The following is a 25,414-nucleotide window of genomic DNA, read 5'->3' as shown; positions in this document are numbered from 1 at the left end:
ATACCCTATTGTTATCTTTTGTTATTTTTTAATGTGACTGAGAAGGTGTTTACTGGTGTTTGTTTGTTTAATAACCCCGATTGCAGTTTGCATCTCATATCTGTTGAGGACAATTTTCTGACTGTCAAGTCGGTTACACAAAGAATATGAATACTGTGTACAAAAGAGGAGGAAACTTTTTGTTTCTTTTACAAGACATTATCATAGACATACACATTAACTAAGTGAAGATAGTCACATAGATTTAAAAAAAAAAAAAAAGCAATAAATTTTGACTGTTAATAAGTATGGATTGATAAAAGCATGTCATGTTATCAGTATATGGTTATAAACATTCATTTAACAGATACATTCTTCAAAGTCATGAGGCCATGTTTTAAATCAAGGAAGCTGCTGTGGTGATTTGGACTGCGTAAACCACCTGAGTGTACTGCATTACAAAGCATCTATATACAAATTATAGCAAAGATCTTTTCGACAAGGCTCTTTACAAATCACTTTACAAAATGTACCACTTTTACATTTCCACCTGTTGTGTTATCTTACACAAGCTCAAAGGAAAATCTATTTTAAAATTTTCTTATACATTGTTGTAGCACTTCATCAGACTGGAGAACATTTAAAATCACTTTACATGCCATGATCTGCTGTTTAATCACCCATGAAGACTTTTCATCTTCCAGGCTTTAGTAAATTGTTAAATGAGAAAAAGAAGACACATATTATACAATTTACATCGTGTGAGAACTCACTTCTCTCGTTTGTCAGTGGAAAACCATGTCTCCTAAAGATAACTGTGAAGCCATGGGGTAGCTTACAGTGGAGGCTACTTGTATAGAAGCAGGACTAGTGAAAATGAATGTTTTCATTGGCTGCAAAAAGCATGGTTGCTATTGGTAAATTAGACAAATTTATAATAACGTTTTGTGTTTACAGCCACAGCAAAAGATAGCATTGTATGTTTAATCAGTGCAACATATGTAACTATAGCTGGTGACTGAAAACATGTGGATAACACTTTTGGAAAATGGTGCACAGTTCACATGGCCCAGAAAGTGACTGCTAACATGTTTATTTATACATTAACAGGCAGCTTTCTTTGCGTATGCACCAGACCTAAACTTGCAGAGTCATAAGACCTGTAAAAACCTTTTGCGATGCCTCCTTATAGGACCCCCCCCCCCCCCACACACACACACACACCCCCCAATACACATTTCTGATGGTCCTACATAGGGATGGGTATCGTTAGGTTTTATCCGATACTGGTGCCAAACCGGTACTTTTGAAACGGTGCCGGTGCTCAAACCGGTGCTTAAAGAATGGAGAACACAAAATTGGCCCAAAAACCTCTCATGTTCAGCTGTTTTTTGTAAAAATATAACAATGTTAGCCTTTTCTGCAGCTATGGGGCATATATGGTATCACTCTTGGCTGGAAGCAGTGCTTAATCAATGGAAAAAACACAAACTTTGTCCAAAAACCTCTCATGTTTAGCTGTTTTCCACTTTTTCTTTGGTCATTTTAGCCTTTTTGGCCAGGGTGAAGGGAGTATCTGCCGTCAAACAAGAAGACAGCCGCATGTAACTATGACGGTGTTTGCTAGTTCACCTTACATGCATTAATTTAATAACGTGGTTAGCCTACTCAACGTGAATTACACACGAACAACATTAAGCTACTCACGCAGAGAAGAACGGCTGCTGCTGCCATCATCATCCGTCATCATTTCTGCTACACTGGCAGGGCTAGGGGCCAGGACTCTACTCTTCGGGTTCTTGGGGGATGTTGCTAACTCCGGGTCCGATAACAGGCACCACACCCGCAGTAGATGTGCTCGGTGTGAGGTCTCGCAGCAAGCTAGCAAATACGATGCATTTCTCGGCTTTTAAAAAAACGCTATGCGTCGCCAGGTGTTTCATCGGATTCGAGATGTTACCTCCTTTGACAGTAGCACAGTATCAGCTTAAAGCACTTGTTGCAGGCTGCTGAGTTTGCATATTTTGCTATGAAGTACAGCCAGACTTTTGGCCGCTTTGCCTTGGATATTTTTGATCTGTAGCTCTGCTCTAAAAGAACGTACGTGCCTGGCCCCGCCTACTATCCTCGGAAACGTAAAATGATTGGCTAAAATCTAAAGTCATCACAGCTCAGGGAAAAAAAGCACCGAAATAAAGCACCGAAATGTGCGCTGCTTTTCGGTCTGGTTACTACCGTTTATGTCAGAACCGGTGCCATCATGGCACCGGACACCGGTACCCATCCCTAGTCCTACAGATTAAACAGTGCTGATCATTTAACAGTGAAATACATTCAACAAGATCAGAGACTGATACATATTTTGGAAATATAAATTGTCTCACGATCACAAAAAAATAAGCAAGGGCTGTGCACCACAAAGATTCACAAGAATATTCACAGGGACTGTTGACTCACCCCATTGATCCCAAACACAGCATGGATTTGAATATAAAAGTGGCCACTGGGAATTTTGACAACTTATAACAGTAACCCACAACATCTTCATGTAACGTGACTAAAAGCATACCCAAAAGCATGACACTTGGCCTGCAAAGCACATGCAAAAATCTCTTCCACACACATGCACATACACACTGCACCTCTGCCTCTGTCTTAAAGAGTACAGAGCAGTGCCACAAATTCTACAGTGCTTTCTTTGTCATCCAGAATATAAATGCAGTATAAGGCATTTGTAGATGTGCGTGACATTTATATGTGAGCACACAGGCGTGCGTGTCTGTTTTTGATTGATATCCTGTAAGCATTTCAGGCCAGTGACTTTTGCACTTCACCAGTTTTGCTTTTCACTTGTTTTCTATGAATAGTGTGTGGCACTTGCTGAAATAACCGAACAAGACAAGTAACTGAGCAAATTGTATTTAAAAGAAAAGTGTTTTATGCATGTTGAGCGTTTATGGCTCGTGCTTTTTTAATCATCCTTTTTGATTCCAGTCAAATAAAGGCAAGTGCTCACCACAATTTTGCATCGCCCTGACAGAAATTATGGCCTTTACGTGAGTAATGTAGATCCACAACTAATAGCTTTATTCATTACGCCAGCCATTTAGGCCATGCATTCAAAAGCTGATTGTAGACTCTGTCCAGCCGTTTGAGCCATCTCCCTTCACAGTGCTCGCTGTGCGACCCCGTGGCGGCAGGCTGTCGGTCAGGCCGAAGAGACGCGCCGCTGCACCCCGGTATTTCCACGACATGGTGTTATAGAGGATGGGATTGATGGCAGCACTCAAGTAAAAGAGAACCACTGACACCAAGCTACAGTACTCTGATAACAACGACAGCAACGGGGAAGGAGCATCCAGAGAGCGGAACTGCAAGTAGCGACCCACATGGAAAGGCAACCAACACAGGACAAAGGCCAGCACAACAACCACTTTTGGAAGAAGAAAACACACACAAAAAGGGGCAGGGGTTAGTCAAAGGAGGTGCTGATTAACCTTTTCTACCTAAAAATATATATCTTTATTAGTTCTGGAAACTTACCCAGCATCTTTATGGTCTGCCTGTTGCTCTTGTCCCTGTGAGACACGCGGTTGCTCATATTCGTCTCTCGGTGCCTTTGCCACAGCCGACGGCCTATCAGGCCGTAGAGCACTGTCAGACAGAACACGGGCATGAAGAAGAAAACGGAGCTCAGCCACACCATGGCCCCCATCAGACCGGATTGCACAGCATAGTGCGTCATCTTACACTCTCGGGTGTCCTCAGCCTCCAGGAATAAGTTAGACTCATTCATCCACGAACTGAAGTTTAGTGGCCCCATGGTGTCCTGCTCTACTCCCACCATGACAAACACAGGGCCTGCGCTCAAAAGGGACACTGTCCATAACAGACAAATCAAGGCTCGTACGCGCCTTTTGGTTACCAGAGCCTTGGCGCGCAATGGGAAACAGATCGCCAGGTAGCGCTCTACTGACAGGGCGGTGATGCTGAGGATGGTGGAGTAAGTACTTGATTCTGACACAAACTGAAAGAGTTTGCAGAGCGCGTCTCCAAAGCGCCAGGGCCTGTATCTCCACATGCGGTAGAGGTCAAGTGGCATGCAAAGGAAAATGAGTAGATCAGATACCGCCATGCTGCACAGGTACAGATTGGTGGTCGTGCGCATGTCCCGGTACTTGCTGACCACCAAAATGGTCATAACATTCCCGGCCACCCCTATCAGAAACAGCAGTGTGCAGGCGACGGTGATGGCCGTTAGGAGAGGAATTGAATAATAATTGAGAGGGGGCGAGGAAGGGTCAGCTTTGCTTATGGTATTGTTGGTCTCCTCCCAGGTGCAGTTATGGTGGAGGCACTCCAGTTGGCTGGGCCAGGAGGGCATTGTTGCCTCTGGGTTATTCTCCCGGCCGCACCTGACCCTGACTGCTGATGTTACCCTGGATCTGGGACTCCTCATGCCCCTCGATGCCGCACTCACCTGCGTTATTCATTGTTTGATTTCCGGAGTTAAGAAAAACGTGTAACGGAGGAGATCAGGCGTGAACACAAGTAATATCCTTAGTGGTGCAAGCAATCCTGTGTAGCCTAACACTTCTTTACTTTGAAGATCAAAAACGAAATAGACGGTGTTGAACAGACTATAACAGAAATATGAGGCCATCTCAGATCGATCCGAATTATCCACTCCATCTTCATAACGCACACTAAAGTGTTCCAAAAGTACCTGAAGAGTAGGAGTGATGGTTACAAAATGCATTACATCCGGATATTCGCAAGCTATAAATCGCCAGCCGAAATTTTTGGGGATGTGTACTCCAATAAAAACGGATATGGCAGAAAATAAAAACAGATCTAGTATTTCAAAATCTAATATTTAAGCGCATCTTATCTTCTCCATCTTTAAAAAAAAATATTTGTGAAACCCACCAGAAGCTTGATGTCCTTCATGCGCTAAGAAGTCCCAAAGAGTCCCCATCAGCGGCAGCAAGTCCCCGCGTTTGCACAAAATAAAAAGCAAAATATTGGATCGGTTGACGAGTTGCATCTGGCAGCATGTGGTGGTGAGTCAGACTCAGGGTCATAATGATGCGGCAGCGGCAAAAAACATCTGTCCTGCAAATGACAGTGACGCTCAAACTCAGCCAAACACAAACGGGCAAATAACAACTAGCGTGAAAACAATCACTGTCTGACGGAAGGGAGACAGTTTAATAAAACTCACAAACACCACGAAAGAACGATGCATTGTCAATAGAATAATAAATCTAAGAGTCCAAATGGTCAAAGAAGAAATATCAGTCAAGACCGATGAAAAAATCCACCTTAACACCAGACTTCTGTTCTGCTCCTGTAGTTATGGTGCATATCCAGTGTGTGGATCATGATTCCCGGTGCGCAAAACATCTTACCCAAGTGAAGTGGTTGTGTTGTGGGGGTCTGCTCTGAGTGTGATGCTGCAACACCACCTACCGGTACTGTTACAGTGATTGGTAGCGGTTTCAGAATTTTAAGCAATTATGCCTTTTGTGTTTACCACCAGCCAATGAGAAAAAGTATTCCTCATTAGCATTTGGAGAATAATTCGACTCTCTCTGTTTTATGATGTGATGGACCGAGAAGACAAGGAAAGTCAGGCACAGGTTAAAGTCCATAAAAACAAACTTGGTTAAATTATACAAAAAATAAAAACAAATAAATAAATAAAAATAAAATAAATATTGGGCCCATAAAAGAGGTCAGAGTAACAGAACTCTACTCAAAAGCTGGCAACAAACACTGACCTACCTAAATGAGACAAAATGGAAACTTAAATAGTGGCTGATCAGCCCACAAAGACACAAAAAGGGTTAGAACGCGCCAAAACCTAACTGAAACTAACATAATAAATTCCATTTCCCACCCATGATCCAGAGTTGTCGTGTGATCCAATTTTCAAGTCTCCACATAGGCTTGCTCCGCCCGTTTTCCACCTCTTAGCTCATCAACCAAGGGCCTGGAAGCAGCTGCTGCTGAGGTCTCAAATTGTCATGCGCCCTAGAAATATGGATTATAATGAATTACCCCTTTGCACAAAGCAGAAAAAGACACTTTCTTTTCTGGTTGCCCATTACCTATTTAACTTTCACAATATATCATATGTTGCCCTAAGAACTGGCACGATAATTGGCCATTCTGCCTTAAATTAAAATACAAAAAACAAAACAAAACAAAAACGCAGGTAACACTAACAGAATAATTGATAACCCCACGATCTTGTGCATTTTCAGATTGCCATTAAAATATACCCCCTGATATGTTCAGTGCTGTATAAACATTCTCTAGTTCGGACAACAATGTACATTACCATTTCCCACAACGAAATAACACCTATTTCTTCACTGAAAAGTTCAGAATCTAAGAATACATGAATTTGAATAAACATGTGTTACTTTACAACAATCTCACCTACAAACCTACTTTGCAAAAACAATTTAAAGCTTATACTTAATTTCTACTTCTTAAATGGTTAAGAAAATAGATGGATAGATAAATAAATAATATTTCTCAGTTTACTATATTCAGTTAAATATAGGAAACAAGTAATTTGCAAACCATTGCATTCTGTCTTTATTTACAGAAGTAATTTAGAATTTTGGGTTGTAGATCAATATACACTATGAATGGACTTCAAGTTGCCAAATCACATTTGTATAAGTTGCCTATTGGAACCAAAATGACCTCCAAACTTGTGGGGCTTGTCACAAAAGCCCAACATCATAACTTCCCCTTCACCATGTGATAATTTCTGGGCACGTTCTGGCATCTCTGCTCTACTAACTAACAATGGAGTGTGTAAGTCAGCAGTATAAGAAATGCAGTGAGTGAATGTATGTGTGCAAACACCCAAAAAGGTGGATGGAAGGCAGACCAATCACCACAGTGCACTAGGGTAGGTTAGGATTGCCTCGATAAGAGTGAGAGGCTTATCACCATATTTAATGACATATAATTAAGATATATCAGATTATTTTCCTGTTGTCTTAAGCGAAAACAAAAATAAAATGGCAAAAATCACACCTTTGACTGGCATCATAGTTCTGTTTTTCCTGCACGGATGAGATTCTCATGTTTCAATTGCTGTTATCTCTCTGCCCTTTGCTCAGTGCTTACCAGCCGACACCGTTTATGACCACTGAATTATGATGTGTGTGTGTTTAAGCGAGGAGCCGGTTAGTTAGAAATGACTTGAGAAAGACTGATCTTGCTGTCGTTAGCTTTCGGGACAGCCGTGCTTTGAAGGTTTCCGGTATGTATCTGTCATCATTTGATATAGATGTGTGTACAGACCATTGGATGCGTGTGTTTACACATGCAAGTGCGTATTTGTACAATGGTCTAAAGAACAACTTTAGACATTTGTACTGCACAGTCAAACGTCGTGGTTTGGTGTGCCCATAACAACTGAAGTAATGCCAAATAACAGACTGACTCACTATTTACATGGACAAAATTGGATTGTTTCTAAGACAACACGAGTTAACAGCAAAACTGGTTATATTACCTGTTATGTCATGTTTTTATTTTAGTGTCGGGATCGATTTAATTTCTCAGATACGTTTATTTTTAGTAGTGTTGAAATGTGTGTTATTTATTTAGAAAAAGACAGTTCTCATCTATTTTTATTTGAAAATGAAGCACATTTATCATCCTTCATGTGTCAAGTGCACGTGGTAAATGTGGTAAAGGTTTGTGGTTACATTTTTATCTGCAATGTTAACTGAGAAAGTGTTTCCAGGGTGTGGTCGATTTCAGGTTAAAGTCCCTATCAAACCCATAATATAAACTCCGGCTGTGCTTGGCCTGCACAGAGGTGCAGTACATCAATTATTCCACTAGATGGAAGAAGAGATCGCTTTCCTTTTAGTTTGAAGGCAAAATATACGGAGTATAATTTGTATTTATACACCAAGTTTAAGTGAAGACACAGCCAAATCAAATGCCTAACTATTTTTCTTTTTTTTCTTATTATTATTTTTAAATATTTAGTATAAGACCCAAGTGAAATGTGCAATGATACACAGAGAGATGAGCTATAAATAATGGAAAGCAAGAAAAATAAACAAATAACAGAGAATGAGTAAAAGTGAGAAGTGATGAGATAATAGGCAGAGTCAGTGTCAAAGAATTTCCCAAGTGTACTCCTCCTACTTCAGCACAAGTCCAGCACTATTTTTTATCCAATGAGAAAAGGCTATGGGAAGAGTCTCTTTTTGTGATTGGCCTAGAGTTTGTGTGACCCCTCCCTTCCTGAGGAGTTGGAGAGAGTTCACTGTTAGTTTTTTCCCAGCCACACTTACAGAAGTGCAGACTAGAAGGAGCTGTCTGCTGCCGCCGCTGCTGCTGCTGCTGTGCAATTCTTTGTCTGCTTAGGCGTCTTAGTTGCTTTAGTTTTGCCCAACATTGAGTAAAGCCAGGTGGATCAGACTAAGCAACATGTGGACTGCACGTCCACAGAAAGAGCAGGTTGGTAATGTGTCCCTCTGACTCTCTGTTTGTTTCTGTCTGCTCTGTTCTATTTGCGTCCAGGGGCTTTGGGAGATATGTGTCTGTGACACTCTTTGGTTTTGGGTTATCACTGGAATCATGGACAAGAAATGTACAGTGGATTATACTGGAGTACTGCTGAACAAGTTGGATTAGTTCTTTTTGAGCTGCAGCAGAGTAAATACGTGGTTAATGTGCATTTGACTGTTTCTGTTCCTTGTCACAAAATGATATATGCTGTACTAAGATTTAGTCACAAGTAAAGTGTAAAATGTAAAGAGTGGGTGCTATAGTGAGGTGTGAAGATGAATCTCCTGATCTTTTTGTTGTTTACTTTGTACCAGTGTAATGCTGTGACAAATAATGTTTTACCTGTTGCATAAGACTTCACAGGTGTGCGTGTGTGCATGTCTGTTTGTGTGTTGGCCTGATGTCCCCTTTCTCATGCCTTGTGTGAAAGCTGGTTGCTGCAGCTGGAATGTCATGGGAAGACTGCAGATATTTTTTTTTCCTGCTGTTCGCCCATAGAAAACCAGCCCCCTCCCCTCTGCAGTTCTTCTGTTGTCTTTGCAACAGATATACTGGATACTGACCTCTGGCATTCAATAGTCTTTTGCACAGGCATGACCTCAATACTTTTTGTTGTGGTGCCAGCATAATTAAACAGTAAACTTTATTACTGTTATTCCTGCCTGAGGCTTTAAATGCATGCGTTTAAGTTTATCGACCTAAGTCTATGTGTTTTCTTGCTGTGCTTGCTGTGTGATGTATTTGTTATTAAGTATTTGTTGGACAGTAAGAAAAATACTGAGCTGAAGATTTCTTGATTATGATCTTTGCTATAACCACCCACCATTCTTTTAAAGTAGAAAAGTAGCATAATAAGTTTTGCATCATTGCAGTTTGCTGCTTAGAAGGGACAGGGCTGATCAGTGTTGTTAGCAAGGCTCTCAGATTTAGTACTACAAATTAAATCCAGATGTGAACTTCTGGCTTGTGTTCTGCCAGACAATGTGCCACCATCAAAAAACCCACAAATATTCTTTTGGGCTTTCCAACTACGATTTAAAATATATCTATATGTATAATTAAAGCATTATAGAGTATATTCTTTTCCAAATTCTCACAGTTTTTCATTGACTTTTCAGGAGCAAGTCTGTAGACGAGCTATTTCAATGTATTTGAAATGAACCAGGAGACCAACCTGTCGCTGCTGTTCTCCACGGTGTACATTTCCCCACGTTCCCTGGGCCATTTGACACTCATACTACATCATACAGTACAGCACATCAGCACCTAAGATGTTTGCATTCATATTGTGTCTATTTTTGAACATAGTGCTTTCTTTCTCAGCCACTAAATTATATTTTGCATGCACCAACCCTTCAATTCAAGAACTCAGAGATCCTCTATACTTTTTTCCTACCACTGTAATCATGAGTCACTTCAGTGGTCTGGCGCAAGTTAAACTTTAGTAGTTTCCAGCCTCGGACTTGGCCACACTGGTCGAGCCGAATCAGGCTTGGCTGAAGCGGAGAGAGGGAGCAGTTCTCTCACTCCCTCAGTACAATGATGCCTTGTGTTACCATCAGCCAAACGACACTCTGGCAATGATGACGATTGCTCGCTCTCTTTTTCTGGCATCTACTGTATGTCTTGCTTTCTCTGCCGCTCTGACCATCCCAATCCCCCTATCCATGGTGTGAAGGATTAGATAATAGGCAGCTTTAGTGTGGGCAGAGAAAAAGAGGTGTCACAGACCTCTCTCATTGCTTCCCTCCCTCCCTTCTTCTCTCTATCTTTGTACCATCTGCGCCACGAGGAGCTTGGCACTGCTCAGTCTATAAATGCCAAGCTACATTTATGCTACCTTTGTTGTGCTGCTATATACGTACCATGGCGTGTATCAGCGAGCGTGACTTGTAGTCTCTAATTCAAAAATGCCGTTTACATGTATTTTATGTTTAAAAAAGTTTCAGTCAATCACTGTGTTTGCCACAGCACTTCATAAATGTCAGACTGGCTATCGCACAGGAATCCAGGATAGATGGTACATTTCACAAACTACCTATTTTTCCTCACACTTAATGGATAATCAGTGACAGCACCTCTGCTGAGGTTGATATGTTCAGTCCGCCTCCAGTGTTCCTTTCAATGATTTGACACTTTAAAACATGTATTGCAAGCAGATTTATTATAGAGGGAGAAAAGTAGGAGTACTGGATGCCAATTTAAGGTGGACAAATATGCTGAGGTCAACTGGTAGAAATGTGTTTTTAAGTAGTGCTTTTGGATTCAAGAAGCAGCTCTGAAAATGAATTTTTTTATCAACACATATATGCAGACATCAGAGTCTGTTTTAGAGGTGATTAAGAAAAGTTTTTACGGTAAAATTGTAAATAAGCAGTGATGATCGTAGTCATAGAGTTGGTTATTGTGTCAAAAACATATAATCAGCGTGTGTCATATGTCATATCTTAGTCTGCCAGAGTAGGTGATTTCCCACAATCTCCAATCTGTTTGAGGCTAGATAATATACTGATGTTTTTATACTGATTATTTTATTTCTTTATCGTAATCTACAAAACAATAATCTGTTTTCTACCACAATGCAATGGCACAGACCATAAACGGGAAATCTGTCTAAACAAAAGGTTGAATAGCAACTTTTATTCATTTTTAATTTTATGTTGCTCAGAAATCTTCATAAATACAACAAAAATGTGCAAAAATTATATCATGATGATATTAATCTTTTTTAAAATTTGGTAGATATTAGATGAATGTGTTTTGCATGACATGTTTGTTTTTTGTGCAAAAAGACAGGATGCATTGATTGCACTGAGCGTAATTAGTGAATGTGTCAGAGAGAAGTGCTGCACTGTATTTTTGTCTTTTGATGTCTTTAGCAGTTTCTGGTATGAACCTTGAATGTGGCTGTCCTGAAAACACAGTGTAATGGCTTTATATCGTCTTTGCTTGACCTATAATGTAAACAAAAGTGCAGTTAAGAGTCACTAATGCAAGTACCGTTCGCTGTTGAAGATTTAAAGTTTAATGATTTATTATTTAAAGCATCATTTTGCTTCTTCAAAGCTGTTAGACACCTTAAAAGGTGATGACTTTGAGATACAATGGAGAAGTGAAAGCACAAGATTTTAGAACTGGTGCATGAAATCTCCTTTGATGGTTTAAAAAATGTTTGTGTTGCATATCTAAGTCCCTTTTGCCAACAGGATGCCCTGAAGCAGCAGAATATTTTCCTTTTAGCATATTTGAACAGACGGCTTTGTTCAAAATATTTAGGATTTGGTTTAAGCTTCATGCTGAGAACACAACCCATTTCCCAGAAGTAACCACTGCAGTGTGAGCTCCCACCCAAAACAGCAAGTTGCTGTGTAAATTAGAATCATGTTTCCAGATGTGAGACACCTTAGAAAATAAGCTCTCGCTGCTTTCTGTTTCTTTTATAAGAACTTATGTACTGTATAGACCTCAAAACAGTTTTTGAACATCGCCTTTCCATCATTGTAATCTGAAAAAGGCACCCAACACGCTCCAAAGTATCTTGTGTCATTATTTGTAGTTAAAGGTAAAAGGCAAGTATCTATGTTGATTTGTCTTTCCGCAAAATATTAGGAGTGAGCCAAACTTTTAGCTGCAAAATATACACAACTTCTTGGCTGAACTTGATTTGGGACACCAGCAGCCACAGAACTGATATGGGATGCAGATATATATATTTTTTCTGGTTGCAGATACACGTCCGCTGTGACCTTGTCTTCTTTCCCATGTGTCTCTCGTGGGTCGTTGCACTGTTACAGGAACAGGGCTGCTAGAGGCTCTGGTGCAAAAACGCTCATAAATATCTCATTTTTGCTTGTTATAAAACCACAGAGAGAAGTAAGTCATAGATTTGTATATTTGAGCAAACTTTATGGGACCAAATTAGGGATTGTAAATGCAACGTGTGCACACAGTAGAGAAAAATGAGCCATTGTTGCTCTGTGAATTAATCAATAGTACAGTATTGATAACGGATTAAATAGTTAACTATTAGTACCACTTTCTCATAACGCCCTTTCAGTTTGTAGCTTATCGATTTATTAATTTTAATAAATTATTAATGTAACTATCACGGTACTTATTGAACATGAATCTGCTGGCTATTTGGCTTGGATTATCAGAACCATGCGTTGTCTTGGCTGCCTTTTAGCTAGAGTAGTAACCTCTCCAAGTCTCAGCTTGAAATTGGTCATTAGACGTGGCGGCGTTGGTAGTGTTGGATAGAGGCACTTATAAAAAGGCAAACTGTCAAGCATGTAACACCTCTGTGGATCATTACGACTGACTCGAGTGTGGCATCATATCTCTAATAACAAGTGTATTTTCCCCCAAAAATGTCCAATTATTTATTTCACACAACTGGGAAGAATTTTGCTATATGTTGGTTCAGATGCTCTGCAGCCCTTTTCCAGAAGGTGAGACAAATTCTTCATTGGAGAACTTTATCTGACGAACAAAGTATTACAGACCAAGCAAGCTGTAGCTGACAATCCCACATAGCAGACGGGTCTGGCCTGGATCTGATGTCAAGCCGGCACTGCTGGCTGACTGGTGTCATGGTAAGTGGTACGTCATCCAGATATGGCCAGGTTTTGCAATGATGGCACTGTTTATGTGATGGCATGCCGCATCTGGCACAATTGTGGTTTGGTTTTTGTGGCCCAGGCTAATTGAAAAAAAGTCTGGCCCGGATCTGGCATCAAGTTGGCACTTCTGACTGACTGGTGTCATGGCAGGGTGTATGTCAGCCAGATGTGGGTCAGGTCTTGCAATCATGGGATTATTTATGTTCCTATTTTCCTATTTTAGTTAGAAGACCCAAATGCCATGTTGCAATACTGTACTGCTGTGGTAGCCAACGTTTCAAATGCAGGTTTGACAGGTTTGTGAGTATACACTTTATCCAGAACCTAGTGAGGTTTACTCATGTTTAGCACTGGGTGGCTGCAGCTCAGGAGGTAGAGCACTATTTTGTTTCGGCACATGTTGTTTTTACTTGGCTTGATTAAGGTACAAATTAGGCTAACATCTGGGGCCAGAGCAGAAACTATTCTGGGCCAGCACAGAACCACCAGTGTGTCTGCAACTGGCCTTGTGCTGGCCCATGTGTGGGCCACCTGTGGCAAACCTGATCTGAACCACCACATTGTGTGGGCCAGATCCGGGCCATACCAATTTTGCTATGTGGGATATACATGTATATCACAAAATCTTTAGTTAAAAATTACTTTAAATTTCACATCCCCAGTAATGGATTTAGCCCTTTATAGAATGCAAGACAGCTGATTCCTGCATGGCAAGTAAAGCGATATGTATTTAATGACTTTATGTCACATGGTGAGAGATTAAATTTCCCATGTGTCTCATTGAAAAGATTGATGAGCGGCCACTTTACTTGTAATTTCTCTTTTTTTTCTGACTCTCTGACACACTCCCACTAATTGACATTTAAGAGGGATGCTAGCACACGATGGGAGAGGCGGGTGCACTTCTGTTGATATTTATATATAAGCAGCTCTAGCTGCTCAAGCTATCACCATGACAACATGACAGGAAGCAGGAAGTAGGCAATTTTTTATTACAATGGAGTAGAGAGATAACTCTCAGGTTGCATATTGTAGACACAGATAACACAGACTGTGCTTTTTACATCTCAGTCTACACATACACTTTTTGACATTCTTGTTAACCTCTCTGTGGGTCAAGGTTTTTGGGAGGTCATGGATATTCTCAGAGCAGGAAATAACCAGACTGTCATAAATTCTTCCTCTGGAGCACACACTTCACACAAAATTTCTGCAAACAGGACCTTGCTAAATGTCATGGCTGTACTATATAGTAGAAAAAAATTGTGTACAGTTTTAACAATCCAAGCACGCCAGTTTTCTTCCTGGATTTCAGTTCACATGTACAGCTATAGGCAGCATAAAATATTTAATTTTAAAAAAGTACTACTATCTAGCAGATATACAGTGCTGTGAAAAGGTATTTGCCCCTTCCTGATGCATTTTGTTTGTACATTTCCCACACTTAAAGTTTTGTGATGAAACAAATTTTAATGTTAAACAAAGATAACCCAGTAAATGTAGTTTGTCTCTCAAATTGAATAGCTGGTTGTGCCATTCCTGGTAGCACGAAGTACAGTCATAAATTTTTGTGACTGGCAATGAGACCTCCACCTCACAGTTGAGGAATTTTGGCCACTCTTCCTTACAGAATTGCTTTAATTTATCCCCGCTGGTTTATGAGTGTGAATGTGCTGTTTAATCAGATTTAAGTCTGGTTTTTGACTAGGCCATTCCAAAACCTTTATTTTCTTTTTCCTTCCTGGTGTATTTAGGACTATTATTCTGCAATATAACCCAAGTATGCTATAGCTTCGGGGGATGAACTGATGGCCGGACATTCTCCTTCAGGATTTTCTGATAGAGAGCAGAATTCGTGGTTAATCAATTATGGCAAGTCGTGACCTACAGGATGAGTCATTGATGCACTCTTGGAATAATTTTGGTTGGCCAGCCTTTCCTGGGAAGGTTCATTATTGTTCATAGTTTTGTCCATTTGTTGGTGATGACTTTTACTGTGGTTCGCCGGAGTACCAAAGCCTTTAAAATGGCTTTGTAAGCCTGCAGTCTGGTAGATATCAGTGTCTTTCTCATATGTTCTCTCGTATGTTCTTGAGTTTCTTTAGATTTCGGTATGATGTGTTGATCTTTTAGCATACTACATTTGGTCAGAAAAGTTGTATATAAGTAATTTCTTAATTCAACAGGACTGACAGTAACTATAGCTGGATGTGGTTAGTGAAACTGAACCTAGCTTTCCAAAAAATGTGGTTAATTCATGATTTAACACAGGGAGCAATTACTTTTTAACAAGGAATTTTATTGTGTTTACAATAATCGTGAAACAGTGGGCACAGTTTACACTATACACTTATCTATAGTCGATGCTTTGTAGATGTAAAACCATTCATGTCGGTGGGCTATTTCTCATTCCACACTGTTGCTTTGTGCAGAATGAAGCCATGCAAAGTGAGCTTTTTATGGCCAGTGCTGACTCAGTTAACATGCTTTGCATAGTAATGTGCGTTCAAATGAATATTGGGGCTATGTGTGTCAAGATACTGGGTCTGTGATCCAGTGCTGTGTTTTTTGATTAATTTATATTCTTTGAGTTAGTGTTATTCATGGGTTTGGTTCTTCTTATTGTTCTGTGTGTGTGTTATATCCTTAGTTTCTAGTCTTTAGGTTTCTGTTACTAAGCCTTCCCGTGCTCCATGTTTAATGCCATCTATGTTTGTGCATCTCCTTTGTCTCCCCAGTCAGTCATGTCTCCAGGCCTCAGTGTCAAGTCTGTGTCTTTGTCAATGTCTCTTGTTTCCTGTTTGACTTTGACAGTCTTGCGTCCTATGTTAGTGTTTTCAGTTTTGCCTTCTCCCGGTCTCATGTGGGATTACTCCCAGCTGTGCTCTCCTCCTGTGTCTCATTCCATCATTATCTCTCTGTGTGTTTAAGCCTTTTGTCTTCCTCTGTTTGTTGCTGGATCGTCTGCGTGTCACTCACTGCAGTTCTCCATGTTCCACTTCTCCAAGCCCCAGGTTCGCAGGTCTTTACTTTCTTTATACTTATTTTTTACTAGCTTAGTCATTCTCTCCTTTGCTTTTGTTTGTATTTTGCTTGGCTGTAATAAAGGCTCACTTTAAGTCCATCACTTTCTGCGTCAGCATTTGGGTCCACACTCTCTCTCCACTCCACACATCTGTCACAGCAGACGTGACGATGTGACAGTCAATAAAAATTTAAGCAGCTATAATAGTAACCAAACTGAACCAAATCAAGCCCAAATATAAAAGAAGTTATAAAAAAAAGTCTGAGCCCAAAGGTTAGTGTATTCTAATCATTATTTTAAATAGGAAACTAATCAAAATCAATTCATTCACTTTTTTTAATAAATGGAGAAAATAAATAGTTCACAAGGACAACAGAAACCAAGCAGACAAACAGTCACTTGAGGCAGTTGGTGACTCTTTTGACTCTTCGAGCATGTTGGATCTTGTTCTCTGGAGTGGGAATGTTTACTGTCAACTCTTTATCTCTTAGCGTACGTGCTCGTGTCATCTTAAGTAGTTTTTGCTCTGGAAGAATTTGATGCTGGTCAGAAGAAAGTCAGAAGATCATTTCCTCTTTCAAACTTGACCACATAGGTGTCAGCCTAATGCTAAACTGCAGTTAATTGTGGGAAATTAAAAAGACGCATACACAGTTTCTTTCTTTTCTTTTTTTAATGAAATGCAGGAAGTGGTTTCATTTTTTTCTCACATGCTCTAAAGAACCAGTTGACGTTATTCTGTTTCTTTGGGCGTGTGTGTTTTGAGTGTTGTTACCAACACTGCTGAATCATGAAAAGCCATAGGCAAAACAGATTCTGTCCTATTTTCTTCTGTTTGAACATTTATTTAGATTATTTTTCAGTCATTGTTGTTTAACTGCTGTCTCTCGAAACTTTATGTTTCTGTAAAACCAAATCAGGTTTTCTGTCTGGATGTTTTTCAGATTGATGACTTTTTACCTGCCCTTAATCAGAAATCAAAATTTCAACACATTTTCTTGTCTTTTTTATGGCAGGGGCATCTGTTGTCTGAAACTAACAGGCCTTCTTACAAAGCTCTTGAGCAAGTGGTATCACGTTCTAGTGAAGATCATTTTTAAAAACAACCAAATAGTTTTGTTTCTATCTAGAAATATAAAGGAAGATATTTTAAACTTTAAGAACAAATATTGGATTTACAGTGAAGCAAAGTCTAGCAAACATGAGAAATAATGTTTGTGACAGGTTTAGCAGGTTTTGGTGTCTCAGTAATTGTTTGGTATACAAAACTGTGTCAGAACTCTCTGTATTGAGGTAAAGTTGAAAGTAAAAGAGACCTGAGCACAATATCTACATAATTATTAGTCTAAACTAATTATTAGTCTTTAATACTATACTATACTATATTTTTATAGTCTACCAAAACCTACCTGTTTTTGAACTGCACTGCCTTTGACTTCAGCAGATGTTGAGCTTTTGTAGATTTATCACAAAAAACATCAATTTCCACGCATAAAAATCGGTTTGCCTGCTTTTGATAATTCAGTGTATTTTGTTTCGCTTTATTTAAGGAACATTTTAATAGAAAATATTTGTTTGTAGCGCACTCAGTGAATTAAATGTTTTTTTCTGCGCAGAGTAGTGTGCAAGTGTATCATATATGACAAAGTGACCAATAATTTAAAAATATGAGCATATTTTCTGATTTTGATAGAATGAAAGGCATCAACTGCTTTTTTTTTTTCATTTGATGATTGTGTCTGATTCAAAGTTGATTTCTACTCACGAGGTCTCTGAAGTCACAAACCACAACATGACTACACATGTTTTATTTGGCATGAATTTTTTTAAAGGAGTGGTTTAGGGAGTGAAAGGGGTTTTTTTTACGTTAACTTATTGGCCCCGTTGAACTAATTCAGGCAGAACTTTACAAGTGATTTCCTTAAAGAAAAAAACAATAGTAGTTTAAGTGCTATACCCCTTCCTGAAAAAAAACCCATTCAAAATACACAATCTTATTACTGTATTGCTGAAAAATGAGGTAATTTGTTGTGCATATGTTTCATTAAAATATAAAAACTACATTTTTTATAGTCTCCAGGAGTAGTGACCAGCAGGTGACCAGCAGGTTGTATAATAAACAGATGGAGAAACATTACAAATGTTGACTCTTCCAAAAAGGTCATTAGAGGTGACTAAATAGTGCTGTGAGTAGGAATGCACATACAGTAAAAGTATAGATATGGTATTGTGCAAAAGTCTGCCTCTCATTTCTTTGTATTTCTTTATATTTATATATTTTTAATTGTATCGTTTGGCACTTTCTTACTACCAGTATGTCACAAAAATACATGATGTGGTCCCATTTTTTAGTTGAATCTATGAAAAATGCAAAGGATGTCATAATTAGACTGAAATAAAAGAGTATTTCTGCAGCAATAATGTGATTCCCAAAGAGATATTAGCCATGTCAGTCATATAACACTGCATGTGTGATGTGTTCTTAAAAAATCTAGGAAACTGGACGGGTGGAGGACAAATGAAGTGACAGACATTAAAAAAACTCTTTAGCAGATTAAGAGTTTGTGAAAATTATGTCTTTAAGAAATAAGAACCTCTGACCCCTCAGTTGTTCACTGAAAGCTCATTGGAAAGGGTTAGGTATGAAGGGCTTAGAAGAGGCTGGGGTATGCCAAATAACACAAGAACTGGACTGAAAATTAGTGGACACAGGTCTTATAGAGTGAGTCTAAATTTGCTAATTTTTTTGTTATCATCATTCAGAGGAGGTCAGGAGAGAAGTGAACAGTAAATGTCTACCTGCGGTGCTCAAAAGCTGCTAAGACACTAAGATACATTGGTGTTCACTTGGACATGATTTATGCTCCTTCTAATGCTTAGCTGTTGGTAAATAAGAATACATTTATTTACCTTTCTGTTGATTTTCATGCTGAAATACAGTCACATTAACATTATATTATACATTACATTGTCTGTTTTGGGGCATATTTGTTAAAGAGTTTGTATTCCTTGCAGCTCTTATCTGATTCACATGATAAAAAGGAAAGTCACAGTAAGGTCACTGGAAGATTAAATGTCACAAGACTGTCCTGCTCTGTGGGAGTACATATCCACTCAGGAAATGGTCATACATCTGATCTCTCTTCTAGGTGTGCCCTGCTCCAGGGTCTGACTGCTAAGCATGAGGAGTAAGGCTCAGACTGCTACCAGTAACCTCAACCTGGTGAACTTTGTAGATTCTGACAGCAGAGCGGCTCAAGACATACACGACGGTATCAAGATGGCAGATCTGGTGGAAAGCCTGGATACCCGAGAGCTGGACATAGGGGAGGGAGAAGATGTGGATTATGATGGAAACAACATAGGTAAGTTTATGGAAATGAGGAAATATATGTGCTTACCTATTGTAATTACTTATTATGTACCTGTTGCTCTCAAAATTTACAGTATTACAATAATTTCTTGTAAAGAAATCTCAAAAGCAAGAAGAAAATATTGACATAACCTACTAATTGTGGGCTCAGATAGTCTGATGGACACTCAGCAAATGTGGGGTGGGTGGTGTTAGATGAGAATGTGGCTAGGCAGCATAGAATGGTAGTCTGTAGGATGACTCTGGAAATCAAGTAGAGGAAGCGAATGAAGTGCTAGCTAAAGTGGTGAGGGAAACTCAAAAGAAGGTGTTTGTTGTATCCTCAGTAAACCAGGAGACTTGGTGGTGGAATGAGGAAGTGCAGGAAAAAGTTCAAAGTATGCTAAGGAAAAGTGGGTCAGGGAGATAAAGAATGTAGAGACAGGTACTGGCAGTACAACAGAGAGAGAGAGAGAGGTGGCAAAGGCTGGTTGATATTACTTGTATTTGAAGTACTAGGAAAAATAAGGAAGCACAAATGTTTGTATCGATTGGCTGTGTCAAAGAGATTGATCTGGAAAGGATGTGCAGCAGGTTAGGGTGATTAAGGTTACTAATGAATGAAGAGTGTGTTGAGAAGAGGTATGGAGGTATGGAAAGGTATAGGAGAGAGGGCAGTGGACTTTTTAGCCAGATTGTTTACCACAGAGTGAGAGGATGCCTAAAGAACAGAGAAGAAGTGTACTGATACAGATTTTCAAAAACAAGGGTGCTGTGCTGAGCTGTGGCAACTACAGAGGGATAAAGTTGATGAAGCTAGGTTAAGAATAGAGATGCCAATCAAGGATTATGGGTTCATGCAAAGAGACCACTACATATGCAATATTTACTTTATATGGAGAGTTGATGGAGAGGTACAGAGAAGGGTCAAAGGAGCTGCTCTGTGTCTTTGTGGATCCACAGAAAATATATGATAGGGTGCCAAGAGAAGAACTGTGGCAAATAGCAAATACTGTAGGAGTCGGGAGAGGAAGAGAAGTATTTGAGGGTGATGCAGGATCTGTATAGGGACACCGAGGTCAGGTGTGCGATATGAGTGATAGATGGGTTCATGGTAGAGGTGCGATTACACAAGGAGACAGTTCTGAGCCCTTTGTTCCTACATTATACATAATTTCCTTAATAAATTATTACGATTCTGATTCTTTGCAGGGGTGATGAAAAGGTTGATAGGCAGGTCAGGCAGATGATGTTTGCAGACAATAATGTGATCTGTAGCAAGCAGGTGGAAGAGAGCCTGGAGAGGTGGAAGTATGCTCTGGAGAGAAGAGAAATAAAGTCAGTAGAAACAAAGCAAAACATGTGTGTGAACGAGAAGGAGACAGGTGTAACAGTGACATGAAGGAAGAAAGTCAGAGCGGCAGGGTTGAGATGTGGAGTAGAAGGATAGTGGCTATAATGGATGATGGATGTTGAATATGGAGCTGCTGAAGTGAACAATCATGGTTGTAGTGAAGGAGGATATGGAGCTGACTGGTATGACAGAAGAAGCTGTGATAACCCTTAAAGTGAGCTGAAGAGGAGGAAGACCTAGCAAAGTAGCAGAGTTCAAAAGCAAGTGGTCAAGTCAGTTACCTCACTATTAAATGTTATTAGTCTTAACTTGTAGGAATATGAGCTTAAATATACACGCGCAAAAAAAAAAGAAGTCTATAACGATCCTGTTCTCAAGACCTCTACTAATTTAATGACCGTCAAACTAATTCAAAGTGGGATCACATAGTATTAACATAATTCAATTAGTCAAAAAAGCAACTTACTACATGGAGGTTCCAAACCACTATCTAACGGTGCCAGCACATGAGGGTGGATGGTTGCACTTTTGAAGTCTTGCAAACTTTACCAGAAAATATACGGTAACATTTGCCCTAACACTGCAAACTCGCGAACTACAACGGTCTTGAACAAAGGCTGAGTTTTCACTGATACATCCTACTCGTTCCTACAGCCTGAGCAACTCCTACATGTACAAGCAGAAAGATCACACTAAACACCCGCCTCGTCTCTGTCCCAGGGGACTGTCGTATCCCATTTTCAGCAGTGTATGCCACAGTGGGCTTTAAAGAAGCCAATGCAAAAGTGTACCTCCCCACTGTACCCATTACTGCCCGAATCCTGGAGGTGGAGAGGTTCACCACTGCACAGGACCGCTTCAATGCGTCACACCAAAGGAGTGTCAACAAGGTACTGCACACACCTCTCTATAAACTATATGGTCTGATTGTTGCGCTTGCTGTTTACTTATGCCACAGATTTTCCCATTTTCCATTGTATCGCTTGTTTTTCTTATTAAATGTTGAACATTTTTTATGTTTTTGATGACATTGCCATGATTACAGGTGTTAAGCATGTGCATGTTTCTGTAGTCTCTGCCAGCAGTGTTTAAGATTGAGCTGAAACATGGGGAATTTACCTGGGTGGTTAAGAGGAAGGAGAAGCATTTCATGGAACTGCACAGAGAGCTGAGGACGTACAAAACCTTTATGAGGATACCACTGCCATCACGCAGGTTGGCACGCACTCTATACAGTAAAAGATAAATTTGCAGTCTCACATGGACCTAACTGCTTGTTTTACCTTAAGCTTTTTGTCCTTAAATGGGAGATATATGTCCATGATGTGACAAAAGTATACTTACTCAAAGACATAGACACAATCGTCATACTAGTATACGTAATAGATCAAGAGAGTATTGTATTTACTTTATGTAAATGATATAATCAGCACTTTTCTTCTCATAAGCACAGATGTAAAAACAACAAATTTATTGCCAGCAGGGAGTTGGGTTAGCTTGAATGCTAAGTATTGACATACTGTCCTTCAGTGCCACTGAAATTTTTGAACTCTTCACATTCACGTTTTTGGTGCAGTCTGTTATAATCATAGATTCTTTTTTGGAGTCTGACACACCTGTGAAATATACAGATTTTTATTTCTGATCTGCCACTTAAACAGTGTTTTTAAAGCTCTGGACCTTTGTTCTTTCTTCTATCTTATACTTTAAGGACCAAGGATATTCTGTCTTTAAACTTGTTTATATTTAAATGATAAAGTATTACATTTCCCACATTCTGTTTTTCAGCCACACAGTGAGGAGAAAGACGGTGAGGAAGAGCGAAGTGAGAGAGATGCCCTCCCTGCCAAGGGGAGGAGGAGAGGAGCTAGTGCGAGATGAGCAGGTCTCCAGCAGGAAGGTATGTTGGAGCGCTGTCTTTGTCCCCTTTGGCCTTGTTTTCAGGGCCATGAAATTGATTCTTGTGATATTTCAACTTTATCGCAAGGAGCTCTCCTGGCACTCACTTGTTGCCATGGCACTTAACTCCTTGCCAGCAAATCTATCCTCTAAACTACTGTTTCACATTGTTTTGCACATGTCAGTGTTTATGTGCATGGGCTTTGTCAGTGTCCAAATATAGTGTTTGTGTTCCTACAGAGACAGCTAGAAGACTATTTGAACAAGCTGCTGAGGATGGCCATGTACCGAAAATATCACCATACTGTGAGTAAATACGAAACACTCCAAAGGGTCACACTTAAACATAATGTCATACCACTTGTGTTTATGCCTCATTTCTGTTAGCCACTATAGATAATGTACAATAAAAGCAAATAATTATTAGTCTTTTTCTGCATATTTTAATTCAGTACCTTTATTGTGGAATTTGGCAAAGCCTCAAGTTGTTCTATCTGTTTTGCTTTTTCCTTATAAAGTGAAGTGAAATTGTCTTTATGCCGTGCCTCTTCTTAAATAAGTCCTTCATACTTAAAACATATTTTAGGCAGAAAACTCGCTGTTATGCATTTAAAGTTATTATGAGAGATGACAACACACAATTTAAGATGAGTCATATTAACTCTACGTCATATTAACTCTACTAACAGTTTCTAGTTCCCATGATGATGTGTAACAATATATTACACAATGAGTGGTGTGTCTGTCTATGCAAGAATCATTATGTGAAGTCTCTTGTTTGTGCTTGCCCTCTTTACACAGATGGAGTTCATTGACGTCAGCCAGATGAGTTTCATTCATGAGTTGGGGCCCAAAGGACTGTGAGCATTTTCTTAGTGCCTATATCTCTGGGGATCAGGGTCAAATATCCCATGTCAAAGTTGTTCTTTCTTTAGGTGTATTTATTTTAAAATTGCAAACTTCTTTTACACTCTTATTAAGCCTCATGATACAGTTTTTGGAAAATATTTCACCAGTTATTCTCCCTCCTCCAGGGAAGGGATGATTTATAAACGCTCAGGCGGACATCGTATCCCTGGAATGAACTGCTGTGGTCAGAGCCAGGCCTGCTATCGCTGGTCCAAACGGTGTGTGAATGTTGCAGTTTTTCTCCAGCTATCTCTGTCTGTCCAATTTATTTCTCTCTGTGCATCTTCTAGTCGATCCCACTGCTTTAGCTGCAGTGTTAGCTAGTTGTTTTTTTTCTTGTAATTAAGCTGTCTAAGCCAGCAGTTTAAATATACTGTGCAGTTTATTTTGGAAGGCGAGAAACATGGTGACTAGTGCTATAGCTGATCAACTCCAGAATGTCTTATGGTAAACACAAGAAGGAGGATTTCTTGAACATTCATTCTCAAATTCCTGGCAGGGAGCTGTCAGAGTGTGGGTGTCAAAGAGTAGTGAACATCTATTACACAACTGTGCATTACACATTTACAAACATAATAATTATGACATCTTAATAGGCGGTCATTTTTGCTGTCATGCAACATTTTTCATTTTTTCTATATTTATAAGAAAGTCTTCAGTCTGGTATTCACTCACATCTGACTTTGTCTTTCTCTTCCACTTTACACCATCCAAATTATGATGTGATCAGTTTATGTTGTTATTATTTCCTTAAACACAACACAAAAATAATCCCACACGTTTGAAACGCTCAGCCCATCCACCTACATCCTCATGATGATTTTCTTCCTACACCCTTTCCTCCAAATGAGAAACATAAGAACTGGTCCACAGCGGTCTGCAGAAAGCTGCAAAACTTTACATCTACACAGAAGTCATTAATGTCCATGTCGCTAATTGCGATGACCTCTTTGTGTGTGTTGTAGCTGGCTTGTGGTGAAAGACTCATTCTTGCTGTACATGAAGCCAGACACGGGAGCCATCTCCTTTGTCTTGCTGGTGGATAAAGAGTTCACCATCAAGATGGACTCCAAAGACACGGAGACCAAACACGGAGTCCGGATTGATAGCCTCTCCAGGTGTGTGTGTGTGTATTTGTGTTTGTTATGGTTGAACAGTTGATCTTTGCAGCAGATTACCCAGAGAGTGATCATATACTAGTTCTTAAGTTTTGAATGAAGCCTTACTGAGATTTCAAGGCTTAACTATCTAGATACAAGTTAAAAAGTGAACAAATCCAAGACTCTTAATCAGTTCTGCTTTTATTTTAGGAATTACTGATTAGGTCTCATATATCTCAGAAAGACAACAGATACCTCTGCCTTGATCAACTAATGTGCATATATATACATATGAAACTATACGACTGCCTCGCTCTCACGTAGGCTTTAGACTATATGTATAATCTTGTTTTCCTCTGGTTATGTTTGTATCTATAAATATCCCACTGGCAGGACCCTTGTGTTTAAGTGCAGCAGTTACAGACACGCACGCTGGTGGGGTCAGAGCATTGAAAGCTTCGTGAGGAATCATGGGAAGGCTTTCCTCCGAGATCACCGCTTTGGATCTTTTGCACAAGAACAGGAAAACATCCCTGCCAAATGGTAAGTACACTGGGAGAGAACACAGCTGGCTGCGCTTGTTTTGTCGGGAAGTTTGTGTGGGATTATAAATGCTTA

General features: G+C 39.7%; 2 protein-coding genes across 2 annotated transcripts in view; one reads left to right on the top strand and one right to left on the bottom strand.

The window, feature by feature from the left end:
* Positions 1-3,098: 3,098 nt before the first annotated feature.
* Positions 3,099-4,363, bottom strand: ghsra (growth hormone secretagogue receptor a). Its single transcript, XM_063499072.1, has 2 exons — positions 3,523-4,363; positions 3,099-3,412 (listed from the first exon to the last, which is right to left on the bottom strand). The coding sequence occupies exons 1-2, from the start codon at positions 4,361-4,363 to the stop codon at positions 3,099-3,101; spliced, it is 1,155 nt and encodes a 384-aa protein (XP_063355142.1).
* A 3,972-nt stretch (positions 4,364-8,335) lies between these two features.
* pld1a (phospholipase D1a) overlaps positions 8,336-25,414 on the top strand; it is a 30,643-nt gene continuing 13,564 nt past the window's right edge. The window contains exons 1-10 of the mRNA XM_063499569.1: positions 8,336-8,484; positions 19,332-19,547; positions 21,609-21,778; positions 21,961-22,103; positions 22,677-22,788; positions 23,028-23,093; positions 23,589-23,647; positions 23,822-23,914; positions 24,662-24,814; positions 25,190-25,339. Coding sequence (XP_063355639.1) covers positions 19,364-19,547; positions 21,609-21,778; positions 21,961-22,103; positions 22,677-22,788; positions 23,028-23,093; positions 23,589-23,647; positions 23,822-23,914; positions 24,662-24,814; positions 25,190-25,339 — 1,130 coding nt within the window. The 5' untranslated portion in view covers positions 8,336-8,484; positions 19,332-19,363. The remainder of the gene's footprint in view (positions 8,485-19,331; positions 19,548-21,608; positions 21,779-21,960; positions 22,104-22,676; positions 22,789-23,027; positions 23,094-23,588; positions 23,648-23,821; positions 23,915-24,661; positions 24,815-25,189; positions 25,340-25,414) is intronic.

Source organism: Pelmatolapia mariae, linkage group LG16_19 (genome assembly GCF_036321145.2).
Source record: "Pelmatolapia mariae isolate MD_Pm_ZW linkage group LG16_19, Pm_UMD_F_2, whole genome shotgun sequence".
Taxonomy (NCBI): domain Eukaryota; kingdom Metazoa; phylum Chordata; class Actinopteri; order Cichliformes; family Cichlidae; genus Pelmatolapia; species Pelmatolapia mariae.
This window is presented reverse-complemented; position numbering and strand designations above follow the sequence as displayed.